Source organism: Aethina tumida, chromosome 1 (genome assembly GCF_024364675.1).
Source record: "Aethina tumida isolate Nest 87 chromosome 1, icAetTumi1.1, whole genome shotgun sequence".
In the NCBI taxonomy this organism is placed as follows: domain Eukaryota; kingdom Metazoa; phylum Arthropoda; class Insecta; order Coleoptera; family Nitidulidae; genus Aethina; species Aethina tumida.
In genome coordinates, this window is record NC_065435.1 from 37839850 (window position 1) to 37860376 (window position 20527).

The following is a 20527-nucleotide window of genomic DNA, read 5'->3' on the forward strand; positions in this document are numbered from 1 at the left end:
TATGTTTTTCAGTTGTCAACCCTGATGGTAAATTAATTTGAGGTTAAAATTACCAGTGACATCTGTCAAATAATAAATAACGTCTAAATTCCATGTATTAGGTAATCAGTTTGTGGATTATAACTTATATAAACATTATTACAAGTACACAAATTCAAATGTTCATCGACAACCATTAACCGTCGGCTTGTTCCAGGTTAAAATTCGTAATGGGAGGTCACGGTCATCATCACGAGCCCTACACAATTCCCGACTGGAGAATCTACAAAGTGGAAAATGTGCCCGAGTTACAGAGCGTTCAAAAGGCACTAGCCTCGCAAGGGCTGAAGGATCCGTGGTTACGCAACGAAGTCTGGCGTTATGATGCCAAGCAGTTCGGCACTGAGAAGACCAGGTTGAACAAGGTCTTTTTTAGAGGGTTCAAATACGGATTTGGAGCGTTCGTTTTGACCGTCGTCGGCACAGAGATATGGGATAGGATGTACCCTAGTGAACACGGACATGCTGACCATGGCCATCACCATTAAGGAAATTAATTTAATTTGTAGTAATGTAAATATAATTAGTAATTTACATTTGGCTGTTTTATTTCATCATATCTATACAAGAAAAAGAACTTAACCTTTTAAAATTATTATAAAATAGGAAACAACATTGAATTCGCTCACCATTATTTATTTGCCTTCAATATTATCAATAAACAGGTCAACAATATTAATAATAAGTAAGTAATGTAGCGTTAATTAAATTTGCTTATTTTCGTTTATTTCACTGAGTTAACATTTCTTACTTGATAAAAAACATATAACAACAATAAATTCGACATAACTCAATCTGTGAGATTGGTAGTGTCAATCAAACATTAATTTTTTTGCTATTATATATCTATAACATCATCATCATCATCATCATTATCATCATCTTGGAGAGAAAAGTTATATATCACACAGTAGTATAAAAATAAATCACTATCAATCACATATAATCAGTTTTTTAGCAAAGCCGCTTATCCAAAGTGAAATAAAAAATCAAGATATATATTTGTTTGTACTTCTTGGAAGCAATTCATCAAACAGAGTCGTTATATTAGAAACCTAAGACTTAATTAATAATTACTAACCAGCCCTAACCAGTGCATCACCCTGAATAATTCATCGACTTTTAAACAAATAACATAATTATGAAAGCACTTTAATTGCACAGTTATAATAATAATTAAAAATGCTGTTTCGATATTAATTGATTTGTTAAATACGTATGTATGTACACGTTTCTAGGAGATGCATTAGCATTTGCACTTTTAGCACGTGATGATTTAATTCTATAACTCTTTATAACTATATACAATATTCATTTAATTTATTGCAAATAATTCTCTTATGGTTATTATACATAGTCTTTTCTGTACAATAATTATTCAGTTTAAATGGTTACTTACGATTCAATGTAATATGTATGTGTAATGTACATATGTATATGTATGTATGAATTCTGTTACTATGTACTACTTACCTACAACTTATAAATTACAATTACAATACGTACAAAAAATTTGATAAAAAGCTTTCTTGCAAGATTAATTGTAAGCACCCTAACTCCCCTCCGCCCTGTACCCGATCAAACTAGCACGAATTAATTATTTAAAAAGTATTAAGTAAGTAAATAATTTGTAAAATATAATCTATGTAAAAAAATAATTTATCAAGGTATAAATAAATAAGGAAACATAAGAGTGTAGGAAACGTGCATAAAATACATAATATAAACGTAATTGAAAACGACGATATAACAGAACAGGAGAGGTTGATGGTGATGATCGTGGTATATCAGGACGTGCCATATTTGCCGTTCTCGAAGACACCTTTACGGAAGAACGGCGAGAAGTTAGTCAAGGCCGCTTTGGTGATTGGTCCGCCACCGTAGGCGAGCGGACAGTTCGGGTGATTCCGGCAAGTGTCGATCAGTCGACGCAGATACAGCTCCAGTTGTCGTTTCCTGCTGCTCGCCACGCTCTCGTTGTTCGAGAACAGTTGCTTAGCCGGGAACGGGATCGAGGACACCTAAAAATAATAACGATGACAGTTAATCCAGTCATACCATGGAAACACCCTACACACGGAGCGTAAATCAAAATTGTCATTTCGCGCACGCGTCAACGTCATCCAAATTCCAAGTACCCTACAAACCGCATCGAATCATTTTCCATTCCGCCTTGGCATTCAAAAAACCGACACCATTTCGAACAAAATGTCATTCAGCAGTAAACAGGATGGATGGGCGATGGCCGACGATCCGCACAACGAGTACGAGGCCCCGAAACGGAAGTGCACGTGCTGCGACTGCAACAAACGGGTGAAGGCGACGTTCGCCCTCGCGTGGATCGCGGGCGATCCCGACATGTGCCAGACGCAGCCGCAGGGCTTTCAATTCGATTACGTGGACACGGCCGAAAATGTTTACAAAAAGCTGCAGGAGTTCGACGACTGGATGAAACAGGCACCGATTGCCGACTGCACAAAGCTGGTCATGAAGGGCGCCGGCAAGTTCCTCGTCGCCAACGGCATTCTCAATGCTAAGTCACCGAAAGAAGTGGTAAGTAGTGTGCGCATGCGCGCACGCATGCGCACTCAATCGAATGTTGATTGTTCTTTTAGATGGATTGCTGGATGCCTAAGTCCCATGATTGTGCGTGTTGCTGCTCTGAAGAGAAGCTCGCCAGTTGCGCCAGATCCATATGTAAACACCGTCGACAATAACAATAACAACAACAATAACAAGAGATCATGTATACATAATAACAATGAAATATGTATACATAATATACTCGTATATGAAACACTGTATAATTTCTTTGTTTTTTATTAGATTATACTATATACATGTAATATTTTTCACTGTCATTGTGTCATACCATACCATACTAAGTCTACTAAAATGATGCCTTTTTAGTTAAAAGAATCAAATATATATGTATTTATAAAAGAAACTGAATCTGATCATTTTATTGTGAGGAGCAGCTGCCATTCTGAATGATCCAACCAACATTTATCTATTGCTATACATAAAAACAACGAATACCAACGGAACATACCTTGTCCTTATATCTAACTTTCATCGCCAGATGAAGATCTCTAAAACGGCTGTACCTTCTTAATATCGTCCATCGATCGTCCACAGTGCAAATTCGAAGCTCATACTCGTAGTGAGTTTTACTACCAGCACCTCTTATACAATAACCCACCACACTCACTATGGAATCCGAATCGGTGTCTAGAAATAATACTAAATTAAAAACGTTAACCATTACTATTCTATTATACCTGTGGTTATTGACGGCATTGACCTGTACAATGTCTGTCCGTTATGGGCTAATCTGTGATTGTTTTGCAGCTGAAATTGAAATTATTAAAATTATTATCTAATTTGAAATAATTCACATACTTGTAGATGATGATGGGGTGAATACAGGGCGGAAGTGGAGCCTGTGTGCAAAGGCTTAATTGGACTGGGGCTGCTGTCCACACTGATGTCTTGTAACGGGTGTTCCTGGGCTGGCGACAACACGCACGACGACGATCCACTTTTCAATGCCATGTATTGTCTTTGATATTCTTGTAAAATCTTCCAACATTCAATCATGTATTATTGATTATCAAAATCATTATTAATGTATTAATATTACCTCGATTTGTGAGTCTAAATAAGCTTTCGGACAATTGCTGTCCAGATTCCTGACGATTAGCTGCTTCTGAAGTGATATCCTTTGTGCTATCCTGCGAATGTGCTGCTCCTGATTGGATGTTCTGGTCTTTGTTTTCAACGGAGAGTGATTTTCTATCGAACTGCTCGATTGTGAGTCACTGCCGCCGACCTGTCAGATAAACCGTCCAATTATCTGATTAGGATGAATCTATTATAGATAAATTAATAATAATTACCTTGCAATCCTCATTGCTAGACAAGTCATCGCTTTCGTCGTCGTGTAGCTTGGAGGCGGGTCTCAGTTCGACACCGCTGTCGCTCATCAACCACTCCGGTCCGCCCCTGGTGGCATCTTGTGTGCAACAACAACTGCTCGGAGCGGTGTGATAGGTGTCGCTGCTGTGTGTGGTCGCGTTCTCCACGCTGCTAGTGTAGTTGACCTCGCAGGAGTTCGGACTTTCCGCCGAATGTACCCTTCTGAGGTTCAACGTCAAACTGACAACCAAAAAATACATGTACATATGAAACACGTTAGGATTATTGGATTATTGAACACCTTTGTTTGCGATCGTCTATTTTCTTAAGTTCCTCTTTGGTTCTGGACGACAGTACTCTTTTCAAATTTTCCAGTTGCTCGTCTTTCTTGTCCTCTTGGTGGTGGTTGAGTTGTAGCTGTTCGTCGACCAGCTCCACCAGTCTTTTGTCGAGTTTCTCGATGGTCTTTTGACGGTCGGCCAGCTGCAACACTCGGACGCTCAATTCGGATTGAAGATCAGCTAATTGTTTTCTCTGAAATAATAATAATCCATAATATTTGAATGGATGATGTACGACAATACAAATTACTACTCACGTGTTGATTGACTACTTCTTGAAGAGCTGCTGATCCCCTAACACTGTTCAATATATCGACAAGGCGTTCCGATTCGGAATGGGAGAGGGCGGTATACTGGGACTTAGCCATAAGCTCCTAAAATATTTCGGGGTTTAAAGACTTTAAACAGCCAAAATAAAATAATTATAATAATAATAAAATAACTAACACGCATTTAGTAGAGAAACGAGAAAAAAAGTACTACCTGAAAAAGTGACTTTTGTTTGGTAGGATCGGTAGGAAAGGTAAACTCATTGACCTGGGACATAACAAAATTGCAAACCGTCTTGAGCTTTAGTTCTGCGTCTACATTGAGTAGGTGCAGCGACTCGCACTCGTTGTTTATCTAAATCAAAAAAACAGAACGAAAAAAACAATATAAACATCGAAAGCTAGACCACAACTAATGTCTACTAACTTCACCCATGAGCTTCTGTCGTTCCCTTTCCAATTCCTCGCGTTGACGGATCAATTCGAGCTCCTTCTGTTTCAGTTCCTGCTCTTTTTCCCGTTGATGGTCCGTCAAGTTGTTCCAGTCCTCTCTCAGTTGACGGCTCTAGAAGATCAATCATCACTGTTGATTAAATTGACTAAATCAAATGGTTTTTAGATTACCAGCACCTGTTCAGCATGTTCCTTCTCGACGGACACTTTTTCGGCTTCCAACTGGGCTTGTGCTATTTCCAACGTGCGTCGCCGTTTTTCGAACGCCTCCTGCTTCTTTTCGAACGCCTCCAGCTCTTTTCCAAATTGTTCCTTTTCTTTTTCTAAATTTTGACGTTGCACCTCGATTTCCGATTTCTCGTCGTCTCTACAAGTGTGTTTAATAAACAAATTACAACAAATTAATGGACAACGAAGGAGGAGCTTACATTAAGTTCTCCATGGAAACGGCAAGGTCTGGCGTGGACCAGCTCAACAAGCTCAACCGGGAGAGGTTGTTCGTCCGTTCACCCCGTCGCAGCTGAGCCGCTTCCGCAGGATCGTTGTACCTGAAGACGTGCGTCTTCCCTAAAAATATAATGCACCCCTGCGACAACTTGGTGGGAGATTCGATGACCGTGTTGTAAAGCATGACGTGGGCGCCAGGCTGAGGTACCAAAGTGGCGAGGCCGTTTTCGAAAATAATAGAGCAATGCTGCGGTTCCATGCCGGCCCCCTTCAGCTCGATGTCTGGCTTGACGTCCGAGTCTTCGGTGCCGATCGTCGTCTGGCCCTCCTTCAAATGGTAGAGGGTCACGCCCGTGCTCAACGGGTCGTCGTCGATGGCCACCAAATGGGGACGGTCCGAGTCCAACACGACGCCGGGACCGGACTTCCGTAGGCCGAGAGCTCGTTGTTCCCGTAAAATGGCTTGCGCCTCCCTCCACTTGCCCGCCCACTCCTCCGTCAGTTCCTTCTCCCTCGCCTCCTTCTCGTGCAGCGTCGCCAGCATGTCGGACCGTTGCTCGCTGAACATCAGCGCCTTCAGTTTGCTGATTTCGTCGCGCAGCTCCCTGATCAGTTTCACGTTCGGATCCTCGTTCACCGTCGGTTTGTTGATGATGTTCTTCGCTCTGTTGGCGTAGCGTAACGTGCTCAAAGTCTCGCCGTAGTTGCAATCTGCCGGACTGATGGCTGCGATCATGATGGTCTTGGAGTTGCCGCCCAGGCTGTCTTTAAGCAGCCACGTGAGCACCGAATCCCTGTAAGGTATGAAAAGGGACGACTTTTTTTGAGCACCGTTCTCCACTTTCTCCACCGTTTTCAGCTCGGCCAGGGCGGAAATGACCGAACCTAAAGTAACGAGCGACTTGTTGATGTGCGCCCCTTCCTTCAATCTCTGACCGGTGGCTCCGGTCGCGTCTGCACGCTCACTTCCCGCTAAATCCACCAGATGAATCTGTCCAAACGAAACAAAGTTCAAAGACAAAGTCAGTCACGCAATCAATTGATATTGACTGATCACGATGATACTGCTACGTACCTTGGAAACCGTTTCGCTTGGCACGCCGTCGCAGTAACCAGCCTGGACGAACGTTATGGTGAAGATTGCGTGACTTCTGCTGCTCACGTCGTTCATGTTTGTTGCAGCAGTTGTCCTGTGGGAGTTTCCCCTGTTCATGCAGTCCTGTATGTGATTATAGTTGGTGACAAGACAGGTGGTTAGGCCCTGAACGTACGGACCTTTTTTTGGATGTTCCCTGACTTTGAGCGAATTGTTGTCCCGTCGTCCGCCCAATAAATCGGCAACCCGTTCCTGATAAATCTCTAAATAGCTCACTTGTACCCTATGTGTGGTGCCCATTTTTGAGTTTTCACTCATTTTATCAAACAAACTCTTGCAAATGCGAGGGATCAATCCTTGGTTTTCCTGTTTAATAAATCAATCATTACAATAAAATAATTGTTTCTACTTGCCTTGCTTACAGGAGAGCCCATCATTGTAAACGTTTTGCCACTTCCCGTTTGTCCATAGGCAAACACACAGGCATTGTAGCCCTGAAAAGCACAGTCAATAACCTCTTTACCCAAATCATTGTAAACCATTTCCTGCGAGGCGAAATGGTCTGACTTAGGGTCGTGCGACCAATACGAATAATCAAAAGTAAATTCCTTGTATCTAATATTTTCATCTCTTGCGTTGGCCTAAAATAATACTACTAATTTATTGGGGATTAAAATTGCCAACAATTTGGTTATTGTACCTTGCTGTTCAGTATACCAGTTGTTTTTCCTTTCATTTGTATAATTAATTGTGCATCCATGTCGATTTCCCTGTTAAATAAAAAATAGTTCAATGATCTCATTTTCATTTATGCACTCAACCATAGAATTTACCTTTGGTTAAAGGGTCGCACTCTGACAGCCACTTTCACCGATGCCATGATGGTAAAGACGATTATTGGTTTCACCTCGAGAACATTTTTATTTACGAAATTACCAATTGTATTTATTTACCAAAGTCTTTTGTTTTTATTTTACAGCTGTCATCGCACAAACTCCATTATCAGTTTAGACTGCATTCCAGTTCCACCAACACCCCAACGAAAACTGCAATTACATTAAATAAATAAATAAACTATTTTTAAATAAGAGTAAAACATCTAACATTATTAAAACACTAACATACAATGACAATTTCAACAGTTACTCCTTAAACTGTTCTTATCATTATGAATTAACGGTCAAAAGTGTTTTAAAACTACTTAAGTTGGCACACACTTTTTTTGTGGTTTGTTATTATTATTCTAACCAAACTTTTTTACCCGGAATCAACACAACAATTTTCGAAAATATGTGTGGAATATATTGTGAAATAAATAAATGTTGTTGTTCACGTAATACATCAGATAATATATCGCAAAATGTAATATTTCCAAAGCAAAATATCAGGTGGGGGGAACAATCATAATAGAAGTTTTGTTTTGTGTTTTAGTACCTCGAGGTGCAAGAAAATATTTTACGAAGAGGTCCGGATGCTTCCAAAATTGTAGACTGCACCACAAATACGCACGATATATTTTTTGCCGCCAGTATTTTGTGGTTACAGGGTGACCATTTAACTTCACAACCTTTTGAAGATGACAGTTCAATTTTCATTTATAACGGCGATATTTTTGGGGGGTCGGCAATTAACGATGACAATAGAATCAAACAGGGGGACACGAAGTTATTCCAAAACATATTAACTAATGATATTGAGAATAATTTGTGTTTGTCTAAAAGTCTAAGCAGTCTACACGGTCCATATGCCTTTGTATATATAAATAAGAAAAGTAATAAATTATATTTTGGGCGAGATCATTATGGTCGAAGGAGCCTGTTAATCGGAAAATGCAAGACGTCATCGACAAGTTTAATTTTAACGAGTGTAGCGAAAAGGGGGCTAAAAAATTATGATCTAATTGAGTTGCCTTCAATCGGTACTTTTTGTTTGGATCTTACTACAGAGAAGTTGTACATTTATCCTTGGGCAGAACAAAATTTAAATTTTCAACAAAAGCTCGAAGAAGTAAGTGCATTTATTAAACGGGACATTATTACCGTTAATAATTACGAAAATCAAGGATCAATACAATTTAATCGAGGACCAAACGAGTCAGACTTATTGAAATTCAAAATTGCGCATAAAGAGACTATTTTACGCGACCTACTACGGAATAACGTGTGGGTGGAAAGAGTAAATGCCTTAACGAATTTATTAAAACAAGCAATTTCGAAACGAATTTCGACCCAACCTCCGTATTGTAAAAATTGTATGTCAAGCATGAGCGTTTGCAAACACGCAACCACTGGGGTTTTGTTTTCGGGCGGAATCGACTGCTCAATTTTGGCTCTTCTCTCCGACGCTTTCGTCGACAAAGACAGACCAATCGACTTGATAAACGTCGCTTTCGATTCGAAAAAATTAAACGGCGATTACAACACACCCGACCGTCAGACAGGCCTGGATAGTTTAAGGGAATTGCAACATTTATGTCCGGAAAGGGTCTGGAATTTTTTACAAGTGAATGTTACTAAAGAAGAACTGGATGCGGAAAGGGAGGGACGCATTGCCGATTTAATATATCCACTCGAAAGCATTTTAGACGACAGTTTGGGCTGTGCCTTGTGGTTTGCTGCGAGGGGTAGAACCACCGATTACACGTCGTCGTGTAGGGTAAGACGTCCATATATTTAACTAAATAACCGACTGTATGTTATTTATATATTAGTATCAATTAGGTATTGTTGGTGGGTATGGGAGCGGATGAACTCTTCGGCGGATACACTAGACACAGGGCGGCATTAAAAAGGGACGGCTGGAAGGGATTGTACGACACGTTGTGCACAGATTGGCAAAATTTATCCCACAGAAATTTGGCACGGGACGATCGGGTAGTTTCCGACCACGGAAGGCAACTCAGAACGCCCTATTTGGATGAAAATCTTGTGAACTTCGTACGAAGTCTCGATCCTTGGGAAAAGTAACTATTTATCATTAACCAATTCAAATTACATTTGTAATAAATTTGAATTTTAGAACGTATCCATCGGATGAGCTGCCTCAAGGAATAGGTGAGAAAATCCTATTGAGAAGTGTGGCCTATCACATCGGACTGAAGGGGGCTGCGATGTTTAAAAAACGGGCACTGCAGTTCGGCTCTCGAATAGCTAACTCCAAAGAGAATGCACACGATATTTCCCCCAGATTATTATTGAATAAACATTAAACATATGTTTAGTTTAATTCGATATTTAAATTTTTATCCCCATTGTATCTATGATCTATTGTAGATGGGATGAAAAGAAACCTGCTTTGAAACAATTTTTTTTTTTTTAATTTTTATTCATTTTATGCCATCTTCCAACTTCTAATCCCGTCCAAAAGATAATGTTTTATGAGAGAACGAAAATCGAAACTAAGAGCTGTATCGTGCTGAAATTTGACGCGTCGACCTAAATATCAATGGACTATAAGGCATCATAACATTTTCGCGATGGCAGCCCATTTTGATGGTCAAGGAAGTTACTTTTCACCCCACCTAGTAATGATATGATGTGACTTGTAATATAATATTTAAATAAAAACTTACTACTACCATTACAAAATGTTGTCGTTATTTAATTTAATAATTTAAAATAAAAATAAGTGACTAAAAAGAAAAAAGAAATTTCGATAATTTCGTAAAGTAAATACAGGATTTATGGGCTAAGGTCAAGTTTAGTACCCTTGTTGTCCTGGTACGGAGCATCGCGTGTCTTCTTGTTATCATTTTATTTATATATTTGCATTGGGGGGATGATGGGATGATGGTCGTTATGAAACAGACCATGGTCGTGGCACATAATCATTTCATCAAGTACATTCCATACAAATCATACATATATTAATTAGATAAGTTGGTATGTGGATATATCAATCACAACCACATGAAAATAAATTATACTTCAGGCTATTTTATTGTTCGTTTAGAATTTAGAAAATTATATATAATAATCGAATCGAATCGAACGCCACTGAAAACATAATCGCAGCATTAAAATAGTCAGGCAAGCAGAGACAGCCTTAATGCAGGCATTTAAATTTATTCAGTCGAAGACATGTGTGTCACGGTGCTATAGACTAGACATTGGTAACAGCGCGCCGTTACAATCGATACAAACATACACACACACACACACGTACAGAACGAGGGTTGTTGTTGTAATTGTCGGAAAATTAATTTCTTATGATTAGTGGAGGAAGCTCAATTAAATCGAGCACGCCAGAACCGAATAAAACGGTGTTGCCGCTGATTAAAATGCATCGAGTGCATGGTTGAGTTCGATTGATTTCGTCGGAAATTGAAATTGAAAGGGTTCACCACCGCAGTCGGGTGCCACTCGACGGCAAAACGTCAGCGTGTTGTGATAGCTGTTAATGTCACAGACATGTCATTTATATTTAAAACCGAAGAATACTATCAGAAGTTCATCGAGCTCCAAGAGAAGTTAAGGAAGAGGTAAAGGCTTCTGCTTCTGTTTCTGCTTCCGTTTGTTTGTATTGTAACTTGATTGGTGTAATAATTTATAGGTTTACTGACTACTAAAAACTTTCACTATTTGATCTGATATTAGTTTTTCCTTTTAAAATTTTTGTAATTAAATTTTTATTAAATGATCTCATAAAATCATTTATGTTATAAAAATGTACCTTAATCTAAATCAACAATAAATCTCAACTGTTACAAAACTCAACAATATGTAAAGCATAATTAAATATTTTTTTTAGCGAAGAAGAACGAATAAACCTGGAAGTCAAGTTTGGTGAAATGATGCAGATTGCTCGTGAAGAGTAAGTACAATTCAAGCCTAATACACATCCTTATACAGGTACACACGTATACGAAACACAATTATATATTTTCAGAGAACAAGTGTATTATAAAAAGTTGAAATCCAAATACAAACGGTTCTTGGAGGAGGACAAGAAGCGACAGGAACGGAATGAAAAATTGCTGAGGGTTTTGGAACGGGTCGACGCTAAATTGGAGATGCTCACATCCAAAACGGACAGAATCAATCAACTGAGGCGACATTATCAAAATTACATTTCAACTAGGGTCACCACTAACGGACAATCAAGAGTCGTTCCAGCTGCAGCTGCCGCAGATCCCTGTTCTCACGTACCAGAGCCGAAAGACTTGTACAAACATCCGCTGATAAAGAAAGTTTTGGACAAAGGGAACGAAGATAAGGAAGGAATATTGGAACATTATTTGCAGAGCATGGCTTCTGAAAGGTGTGGCGGTCTTCTGCGACGTGACATTAGTGGGGATGTTGAGCATGAGCATTATTATAGTAATAATGCAAATTCAGCTGCTGATGACATTATGAACTCCATATGTGATAGGTATTATAATAAGTACAAACTGGAAGAGAAGGATGATTTGGCAAAGAAAGGGAAGTCGTTTCAAAAAACTGATTACTTAAAAACCGAGTCACCTTTAGATAACTCTTTTTCTAAACAATTCAATTATAATACAGACAAGTACGAGGAACAATTTAAGGAAAGTAGCCAAAAAGGTTCTAAGAATGTACCGCCTTCAACAACTAAAACGGACGAGTTTGATGGAATTGAATATAAAAATAAAGATAAGGAGAAAACCTTATTAAAAGATACTAATAACGTCTCTAATGATAAACAATTATATGAAGAAAGTTGCCACCGATATCAAATGTCACCACCACCAGTGAAGGAGGACACAGGAATGCAACAGAAGCAACATTATGAAGAAAATAATAAATCTAGTGAAGGTATTCAAAATGTTAAAAATGAAAATAATCTAAGTCATCAAATTGTTGAAGAAAACAAACCATCAAAATTGACCGAACATATTAGTGAAGAAGATTCATCCCAACCGAGTTTTGATTACAACCAAAAGCAAAATGATCATCATCAGCATATTGGAACCAAAAACAAAGAGCCAATTGAGGAACTGGCATCTAAAGAGCCCACCCCACAACAATCTGATGTAACTGAACAAGAACAAGTCGAAGTTGTCAAACAACTTGCTGAGACTAACCAACAAGACCCTGCAAGTAATCATCAATCCATTGTTGGACAGAATATTCAAGATGAAAGTCTTCATCCTCAGTATGTCCAACAATATGATGTAGGTGATGTGCAGCAACGTGATGATAATGCTAATCAATCTCTACAACATAACGACGAAAATTTACAACAATATGAACATCACTATGACAAAAATGGACGGTACGATGAAACTGGGCAACCCCTTCAACATCTGTATGATGAAAATGGACAACCACTTCAACAGTATGATGAATCTGGACAAATTCTCCAACAACAATATGATGAAATTGAACAACAATATGATAAAAATATGCAGGAGTATGATGAAAATGGACAACCACTTCAACAATTTGATGAAACTGGTCAGCCCCTTCAACAATGTGATGAAACGGGACAGCCTCTTCAACAATATGATGAAACTGGACAGCACCTTCAACAATATGATGAAAGTGGACAGCATCTTCAACAATACGATGAAACTGGACAGCCCCTTCAACAATACGATGAAAGTGGACAGCCCCTTCAACAATACGATGAAACTGGACAGCCTCTTCAACAATACGATGAAACTGGACAGCCCCTTCAACAATACGATGAAAGTGGACAGCCCCTTCAACAATACGATGAAAGTGGACAGCCCCTTCAACAATACGATGAAACTGGACAGCACCTTCAACAATATGATGAAAGTGGACAGCATCTTCAACAATACGATGAAACTGGACAGCCCCTTCAACAATACGATGAAAGTGGACAGTCCCTTCAGCAATACGATGAAACTGGACAGCAACAATACGTGGGATTTGGGCAGCCTCTCGAACAACAGTACGACGAGAACGGACAGTTCATCCCACAGTACGACGAAAACGGACAACTTCTTCAAAGGTACGACGAAAATGGGCAGCCCATTCAACAATACGATGAAAACGGCCAGGCATCTAATCTGGTGGAGTACGACGAGAACGGACAACCCATTCAATACGACCCGAACCTCCATTACGACGAATACGGAAATCCAATTCAGTACGACGAATACGGCCAGCAGATCATGTACGATCAAAATCAATTGCAATATGAACAAGAGGCTGGAGGACCGGGGCCAGAACCAATTCAATATGATAACACGGCTGAACAGTACGTTAACGACACAAAGGAGCAACTTCAAGAGGAAAAAGAAAATGAATCTGAGGAGGATAAAAAGGAAAAGGAAAAGGAAAAGGAAAAGGAAACGCAAAAGCAAAATGTAATGGAAATGCTTGATACAGATACGGAGAGCGCCAAACAAGAGGATACGACGACCAAAGTTTCGAACGACAGTGATTTTGATTTTAGTAATAATTAATTAGTAAGCACGATTTTGCTTGTAGATTAGATCGTTATTTAATAATTATAAATTAATAAATTTAATTATAATAAATATTTTTAGTTTGATTTACATGAATGTGGAAGTAATAATATAATGAACCACTCAAGGACAAACACAAAAGTTTACTAATTTATTAAACAAACATTTTTTATAATTTTAGAAGTGCTTAATGCTAATACTCGTGTGTAGTTTGCTTAAGCCATTTATTGTAATTGTTTTGCAATTAATTACGTATATACCATATATATATATATATGTGCTAACTAAACAAAGTATACAACTTATTGTTTAAATATATAATAAGTTGTAAGCGAATTCTTTTGTGTAGTTGTATTTTCTATTTTATCGTGCAGACATATATGAAGTAAATTCAGTTCATAGTAGTTTGTTGCTGTTTCAATTTGTTAAACAATAACATGTCGTTTTGTAGTGACTATCATGTCGACAATGTGTCTATAGTGGATTTACACAAGACAAAAGGTATAAAACACACTGAATACTATATAATACTGTATTATACATTCTATCTTGATTATTTTCTTAACTGTCTTAACCGTGTCGAAAATCTATTGCATTATATTACACATTATTAACAACTACCTCTGCTATCAGTTAACTGTGCTAACGAATGCTGGAAATGTCGAAAGCTCGAAAGGTCGCAACCGTTCGGCTATCTTCGGCGAGCGTGAATTATACCATAGGACGTTCGTTATTTAGAAACATTTAGCAACGAAATCACTAATACCTACTCTGGGTGTTCTGTAGCCTACTCTATGTATTATATTTAATTTGTATTTTGATCTGCGCGGTGTCATCAGGCTAACGATTAGCGTTTAACATAAAAATATTTTATATTTCAAACAAACAATTTTAATAAATATGTTGTTAAACATCTATAAATGATTATAATTCCTAGTAAGTTTTACGTATGTGTGAAATTTATTAAATAATATTTATTACAGGAAAATGAGTTTGGATTTAAGTAGTGAAAACAATTAATGAAATATTAATATATTATATTACTATTATTAAATATTACTTTTTTGTGTACTGAAATGCACTTTGCAGATTTTAGCATTTATATGGAGTCGATCTTAAGAAACTACACTTAAAGATATGTCATGGATTTATACAATGGATGGGGTGTCATTATTAATCAGATTCTCTGCTGTGTGGTTTGTTTAGTGCTTAAATTATCTAGCTAATTTCTATTTTTTAATTATTTCAACTACATTAGATAAAATACTTTAAATGAAATGGCGTTTTTAATATCCAATGATTTAATTAGTGAATAAAAAAATCGATCAGTTTATGAACAAACTAAGTTCGCGAATTAATTTAACATAACTTAACTCTCCACACAAATCTAACTGGTACTTGGTATTTCATACATTTTTTATTGTAAAAGATATTCATTTACACCTAAAAATGATAAAACACGTTAATATTTATGTACCAATTGAAAGTTTGTCATTAATAACCTAATAGGACAAAAACCTTAAGAATATCACATATAATATTTGGTCCCTGAATATGTATAGTGGGCGGTTAATGGTGAATGATTTACAAATTAAATTCCCGTAGCCCGTCTCAGCTGCACGCTCCTCCCTGAGCATGTGACATCGACTCGGATACCCTCGGATATTTTCGTCTCGTGTATCGGATATTTCGAGCGTTCGACATTTCGGGTATTCGTGCGTTAGAATTATATATTACTCATCATAATACACAATATTATTATTATTATTATAATAATCTTTGTTCCTATTCTTTTCTTCACCATTCTTAAACAAATTTTAAACATGTTTGTCATACAATTATTCATTCATGACTTATGAATGTGAACAATTGTATAACAACAACAGCAACACCGTCAAATAAATAAAAGTGTGTAATAACAATTTAAAAATGAATGATACGTAAAAGTACTTAGGAATTTAGTAGTTAACCTTGTTCTTATTGTGTTCTGAATAACAAGCGGCCGGTGCGTTATCTTATCTCGTTCGTAGACACAAAACATTCAACAATTACGTTTGTACTAACGTATGTAACAACCGTCCACCCTATTGTTGCGTGATTCGTAAAAGAAACTCGTAGGTAAATAAGAAAAGGAGTGAGCAGGTGAGCAAGTGAGCAAGTAAGGAAGTGAGCAACGGAGCAACAGCAGGAGTAAAATCACAGCACAGCGACAGCGGCATCAGCAGTAGCGGGCAGATAGCAGCGTGGTGCCAAAATCAATAGATCGGGCGACACAGACGCGATACGCGATACGCGATACGCGTTACACGTTACACGAAATCGGTCGGTCCTCGCACAAAAACCGCAGCACGGCTTTCGTTCGATTTTCCGCTGGTTGTGGTGCCGGTGCGGGTGTCGGTGTCGGTGTCGGTGTCGGTGTCGGTGTGTAGTTGCTGCTGCACATTTCACGCGATTACGATTCAGATCTATTATTTTACGTCGTCATGGGTGAGGTGTACGTGGCAAACGGGATGACCAAGAGCAAGGGCTCCATGCCGTTCTATGGCGAGTTCGACGAGGGCAACGATTCACAAAAGAGTCTCGAACAAAGGAGCGGTGAGTCTTAGGTTAGGAATTTATCGATCTACTGCTCCTCTCCCGATTGTTTGTTTGAGTTCGCCTCTCGACTCCCGACTCGTCACTATACAGAGTGTTCTATTAGAAAGGCCGTGGGACGATATGAATACCGAAGAGGCCCTGGAAAGGTGTCGGGGTCATAATTTCAGGAAATTTTGCTACTCGTGAGATACTTCGATGTTGCAACTTTCAGATCTTTATCTGTCGGCATTTTTGAATAAATCAAAAAATACTGAAAATCAGTAACAATTGCACCTTGTACAGGTACCTTGTGAATCGATTGATCAAAATACCAGGTATGTTTTGGGGCATGATGGCAGCTTCTTTTTTTTTTGAATTCCTCATGTAATTTTCGATGAAATTACGAGCTTAGAGAATTTTTTAAAACGGTACGTCACATTGAAAAAAATTAAAAATCGATATATTGCTCAAAAATCGATTTCTTTTTATGATTTAACTTTTGAATGATAAAATACAATCGGCTCCTGAAAGGTATGGGGCTCATAATTTCAGGAAATGTTGATACTCATACGATACTTCGATGCTACCAGTTTCAGACCTTTATCGGTTTCCGTTTCTGAATAAATCAAAAAATACTGAAAATCAGTAAAAAGTGTTTCCATGTTTCTATAGAATTTTAAAATAAATAAGACAAAATCACAAGTAAATTGATGAAATTTTTGTGTCTTAAATGTATTTATACTAAAAATAATTTAAAATAACTAAAAATTTCTAAATAACTTTAAAATAAATAAGGTAAAATCACAAATAAATTCATGATGTTTCTGTGTTATATTAATTTATATTAACTAAAAATGTTTTATTAAAAATTCTAAAAAGAATCATAACAGACATATATAAAACAATAGTTTCGAAATTTTGAAACATTGAGAATAATTAAAAATCGATTTGTTGCCAAAAATTTGATTTATTTTTATTATTCAACTCTTGAAATGATAAAATACAGAGGTTTTGTTATTACTGTACGAGTAAAAACAACGGAATAAAATAGGAACACTCATATAAAAATAATTGTTTTTCATATAACCAACTCTAATCATTATTATAAACTTTATTTCTAACTATAATGATTAAATCAGTATAAAATACTATTGTTTATATAATTCAACTACGTTTTAGAGAATTTAAACTTTCCTTTAATTTTAAACTTCTATATTTTATCATTTCAGTTAAGTCATAAAAAGAAATCGATTTTTGAGCGAAAAATCGATTTTTAATTTTTTTCAATATGACGTACCGTTTTAAAAAATTCTCGAATCTCATAATTTCATTGAAAATTGAATGAGAAATTCAAAAAAAAAAATAGCTTCATATTTTTATCGTTATCGTAACATGGTTAAAAATGAAAATTAAGAAAATAACCTCGTTGTTTTAAGGTTCTTATGAATATATATATATATATATATATATATATATATATATATATATATATATATATAGAGGTCTAATTTTCTTTCCTAGAAGCTATCATCGTGTCCCAAAACATATCCGATTCACAAGGTGCTGAGAATAACAATTTTTACTGATTTTCAGTATTTTTTGATTTATTCAGACTCTATATGAAGTATTCTTATCGTCCTATGACCTTTCTGAGGAACCACTCTGGGACTCCAGAAATTTCAACTTTGATAATTTTTCAAATAGTTCAAATAAAAAAAGTCTGCTAATGTTGCCCGTTTCCTAAAACACAAATAAATTTATATTTATAACTACGAATACATCAACCGTTCCAAAAAAAAAAAAAAAAAGTAAAAAAAAAAAAAGTTAAACGAAATTAAATCAAATCAAAATCCTAACCAATATATAAATGACTTTAATTTAACATTGTTTTTGATTAACACAAACGTCATTATTCATTCAGTGAATGACAACAGTAAATTTCCGAATGAGTTACTGCAAAAAATGGCTGGAAGAGGTTTAGTAACCGATACTTATACCGAAGACGCCGGATCACCATCAATTTATCGTGAGTCGACTTAGTAAACATATAAAAACAATAATTGAATACTGCGTTGACTTGTTTGTTAAATCACTTTATGCAATAACCACCAATCGACTTGTTTTAGATAATATTTAATATTTATGAGCACATCTATAAATACAGTGCTATTTTTAACCACTGTTTACTACACACAACACTCTTACATCGAGAAATTACTTTAACAATTTACATTTATTTCTTTTTATCTGAATCAACAATGATAACGGAAAGTTTTAGCTTGTGTGTTGTGTTTATGAAAACATCAGTAAATCGATTACTAAAAGCAAACACAATCAATACGTTGTTTGTTTAACTCTTTATTCTGGGAAATAAATTCTCCTTAACAATTCATTTTAATTATTTGCACATCTGATAAAATTTTGGTGAATATGTTAACATATTGTTATTAGATACGAGTTCGACCTTGTGAGTTATGAGGTTGTAAAAGCATGTGACTTCGATAATCAAGCATCAAGTGATGGTGGGCATGGGCACCTAGTGCACCCAATAGTTGTGATGAAGCCATTCCTATAGTCCCAATTGTGCCACCATTCCACTCGAATGTTTTGATATCTTGTTGTTTTGTTGTTTTGTTGTATTATTATTATTATTATTATTATTATTATCATCCTGGTGGTTTATTTTGGTTTATTTTTCGAGTACGTGTACGTGTAGGCACCACGTCGCCGGTGTGGTGGTGTATTTCTGTAAGTTGTAAGTGTGCCAGTACAACCGAAACTGTCTCACACAAACAGTTTTAACACCGCCATCGTGTCGTTCAGAGGTGGTTTGTTTTTGGTAAATTTACGAGATGTGCAGTCGCGGTTATTTGTCGACCAGCCCCCAGGAAGTCATCAACTCGCCCAACTTTTTGCGGCTGAACTCGTTCTTCGACGAAGAGGCTGGTGAAGGTACGACTGAAATCTTAGCCGAATATTTTATATCAACGTTGACCTTAGTTTTGTATTATAAAGATAATTATAAATAGAAACAACATACTCATAAGACTAAAAATAAACTGCATTTTCTCTCAACATATAAACATAAGAAACATTCTCAATGTGGTATTATAACTTATAACTTATGATCTCAATTGGATCCACTACTAGTCTATGTAATGTTTATTGTTATATCCATCGCAGAGTTACTATTTTTCCTGTAAATAATTATTAAATAGCTACGGAATTTAATTTAGGACTATGGGAAAAAGGTTAGTCCACTCCACTGTGATTTCTATGGTCAGACACACCTATAAAGGTTCGGCTTCTAATTAATAATAATTTATTTAAAAATGGTGCTTTAGTTTGATGTTAGATGTTTATGGGAATGTTTCTTTGTTTCTCATGAAGGACACATGGACAGATTTATGTACAGTATTGGCGGAAACTTTAAAAATACATAAATTGCTACCGGCCTGTATATGTAAATCTAATATAATTTATACCAATTAGGAACACACAGTACACAAACGTACTGGTGAATATTTCTTGTATTAAAAATAATTCTGTTGGCTACAAATCAAAATACTAAATATATAATATATGGCAAAAAGTAGAGCAACTTTTTACGAAATGTCAGTAAACTCTACAAATTTTTAGTTTTATAGTATACACCAAGTTTTTTCAATAACAATTATCAAGATTTGGTGATGCGGAAGAAAAATATAAACAAATTTTATCCTACCCTAAAAAAGATCCTTTCCTGAGTTCAAACAAAGTAAAAGGTCTACTTGAGACACAACTGGAATTAATGTTTCTTCAAGAACTATAAGATATAGATAATTACTAGAGGGTCTGATGAGAAGGTCAGACTAAAAAACCACTACTATCAGAGAAGAACAGGGAGACCTGGCAAAATATAGTTCCAAGTATTATTGACCATCAGTTGCTTTCCATTTAAAAAAAGGTGTCTGGAAGTATAATTAGAAATTATTTGTAGTATTAATGT

At 36.7% G+C, this 20527-nt stretch overlaps 5 protein-coding genes across 10 annotated transcripts; 4 read left to right on the forward strand and 1 right to left on the reverse strand.

Annotated features, from left to right (window-relative positions):
- Positions 1 to 12: 12 nt before the first annotated feature.
- On the forward strand, positions 13 to 575 carry LOC109599364 (NADH dehydrogenase [ubiquinone] 1 beta subcomplex subunit 3-like). Of its 2 annotated transcripts, none has more exons than XM_020015354.2 (2): positions 13 to 101; positions 197 to 575. In XM_020015354.2, the coding sequence occupies exon 2, from the start codon at positions 210 to 212 to the stop codon at positions 525 to 527; it is 318 nt and encodes a 105-aa protein (XP_019870913.2). In that variant the 5' UTR covers positions 13 to 101; positions 197 to 209; the 3' UTR covers positions 528 to 575. The 2 variants fall into 2 exon arrangements, with proteins under 2 accessions (XP_019870913.2, XP_019870912.2); XM_020015353.2 differs by having other exon boundaries at positions 43 to 144.
- An 84-nt stretch (positions 576 to 659) lies between these two features.
- Positions 660 to 7577, reverse strand: LOC109599349 (kinesin-like protein Klp98A). Of its 5 annotated transcripts, none has more exons than XM_049970819.1 (16): positions 7397 to 7576; positions 7264 to 7333; positions 6986 to 7204; positions 6543 to 6929; positions 5449 to 6458; positions 5198 to 5387; positions 4995 to 5132; positions 4782 to 4922; positions 4556 to 4672; positions 4259 to 4491; positions 3939 to 4197; positions 3683 to 3871; positions 3442 to 3621; positions 3321 to 3390; positions 3092 to 3270; positions 660 to 2060 (listed from the first exon to the last, which is right to left on the reverse strand). In XM_049970819.1, the coding sequence occupies exons 1-16, from the start codon at positions 7441 to 7443 to the stop codon at positions 1827 to 1829; spliced, it is 3663 nt and encodes a 1220-aa protein (XP_049826776.1). In that variant the 5' UTR covers positions 7444 to 7576; the 3' UTR covers positions 660 to 1826. The 5 variants fall into 5 exon arrangements, with proteins under 5 accessions (XP_049826776.1, XP_019870894.2, XP_049826778.1 ...); XM_020015335.2 differs by having other exon boundaries at positions 5192 to 5387; XM_049970821.1 differs by having other exon boundaries at positions 5192 to 5387; positions 6986 to 7215; positions 7397 to 7414.
- Positions 2079 to 2983, forward strand: LOC109599353 (uncharacterized). The gene is made up of 2 exons (XM_020015340.2): positions 2079 to 2592; positions 2655 to 2983. The coding sequence occupies exons 1-2, from the start codon at positions 2248 to 2250 to the stop codon at positions 2754 to 2756; spliced, it is 447 nt and encodes a 148-aa protein (XP_019870899.1). The 5' UTR covers positions 2079 to 2247; the 3' UTR covers positions 2757 to 2983.
- A 244-nt stretch (positions 7578 to 7821) lies between the features above and the next one.
- LOC109599352 (asparagine synthetase domain-containing protein CG17486) lies at positions 7822 to 10095 on the forward strand. Its single transcript, XM_020015339.2, has 4 exons — positions 7822 to 7925; positions 7995 to 9218; positions 9284 to 9525; positions 9582 to 10095. Exons 1-4 carry the CDS (start codon positions 7854 to 7856, stop codon positions 9769 to 9771), a joined length of 1728 nt encoding a protein of 575 aa, XP_019870898.1. The 5' UTR covers positions 7822 to 7853; the 3' UTR covers positions 9772 to 10095.
- Positions 10096 to 10856: 761 nt separating this feature from the next.
- LOC109599332 (uncharacterized) lies at positions 10857 to 14083 on the forward strand. Its single transcript, XM_049966815.1, has 3 exons — positions 10857 to 11043; positions 11313 to 11375; positions 11451 to 14083. Exons 1-3 carry the CDS (start codon positions 10973 to 10975, stop codon positions 13957 to 13959), a joined length of 2643 nt encoding a protein of 880 aa, XP_049822772.1. The 5' UTR covers positions 10857 to 10972; the 3' UTR covers positions 13960 to 14083.
- Positions 14084 to 20527: the final 6444 nt, after the last annotated feature.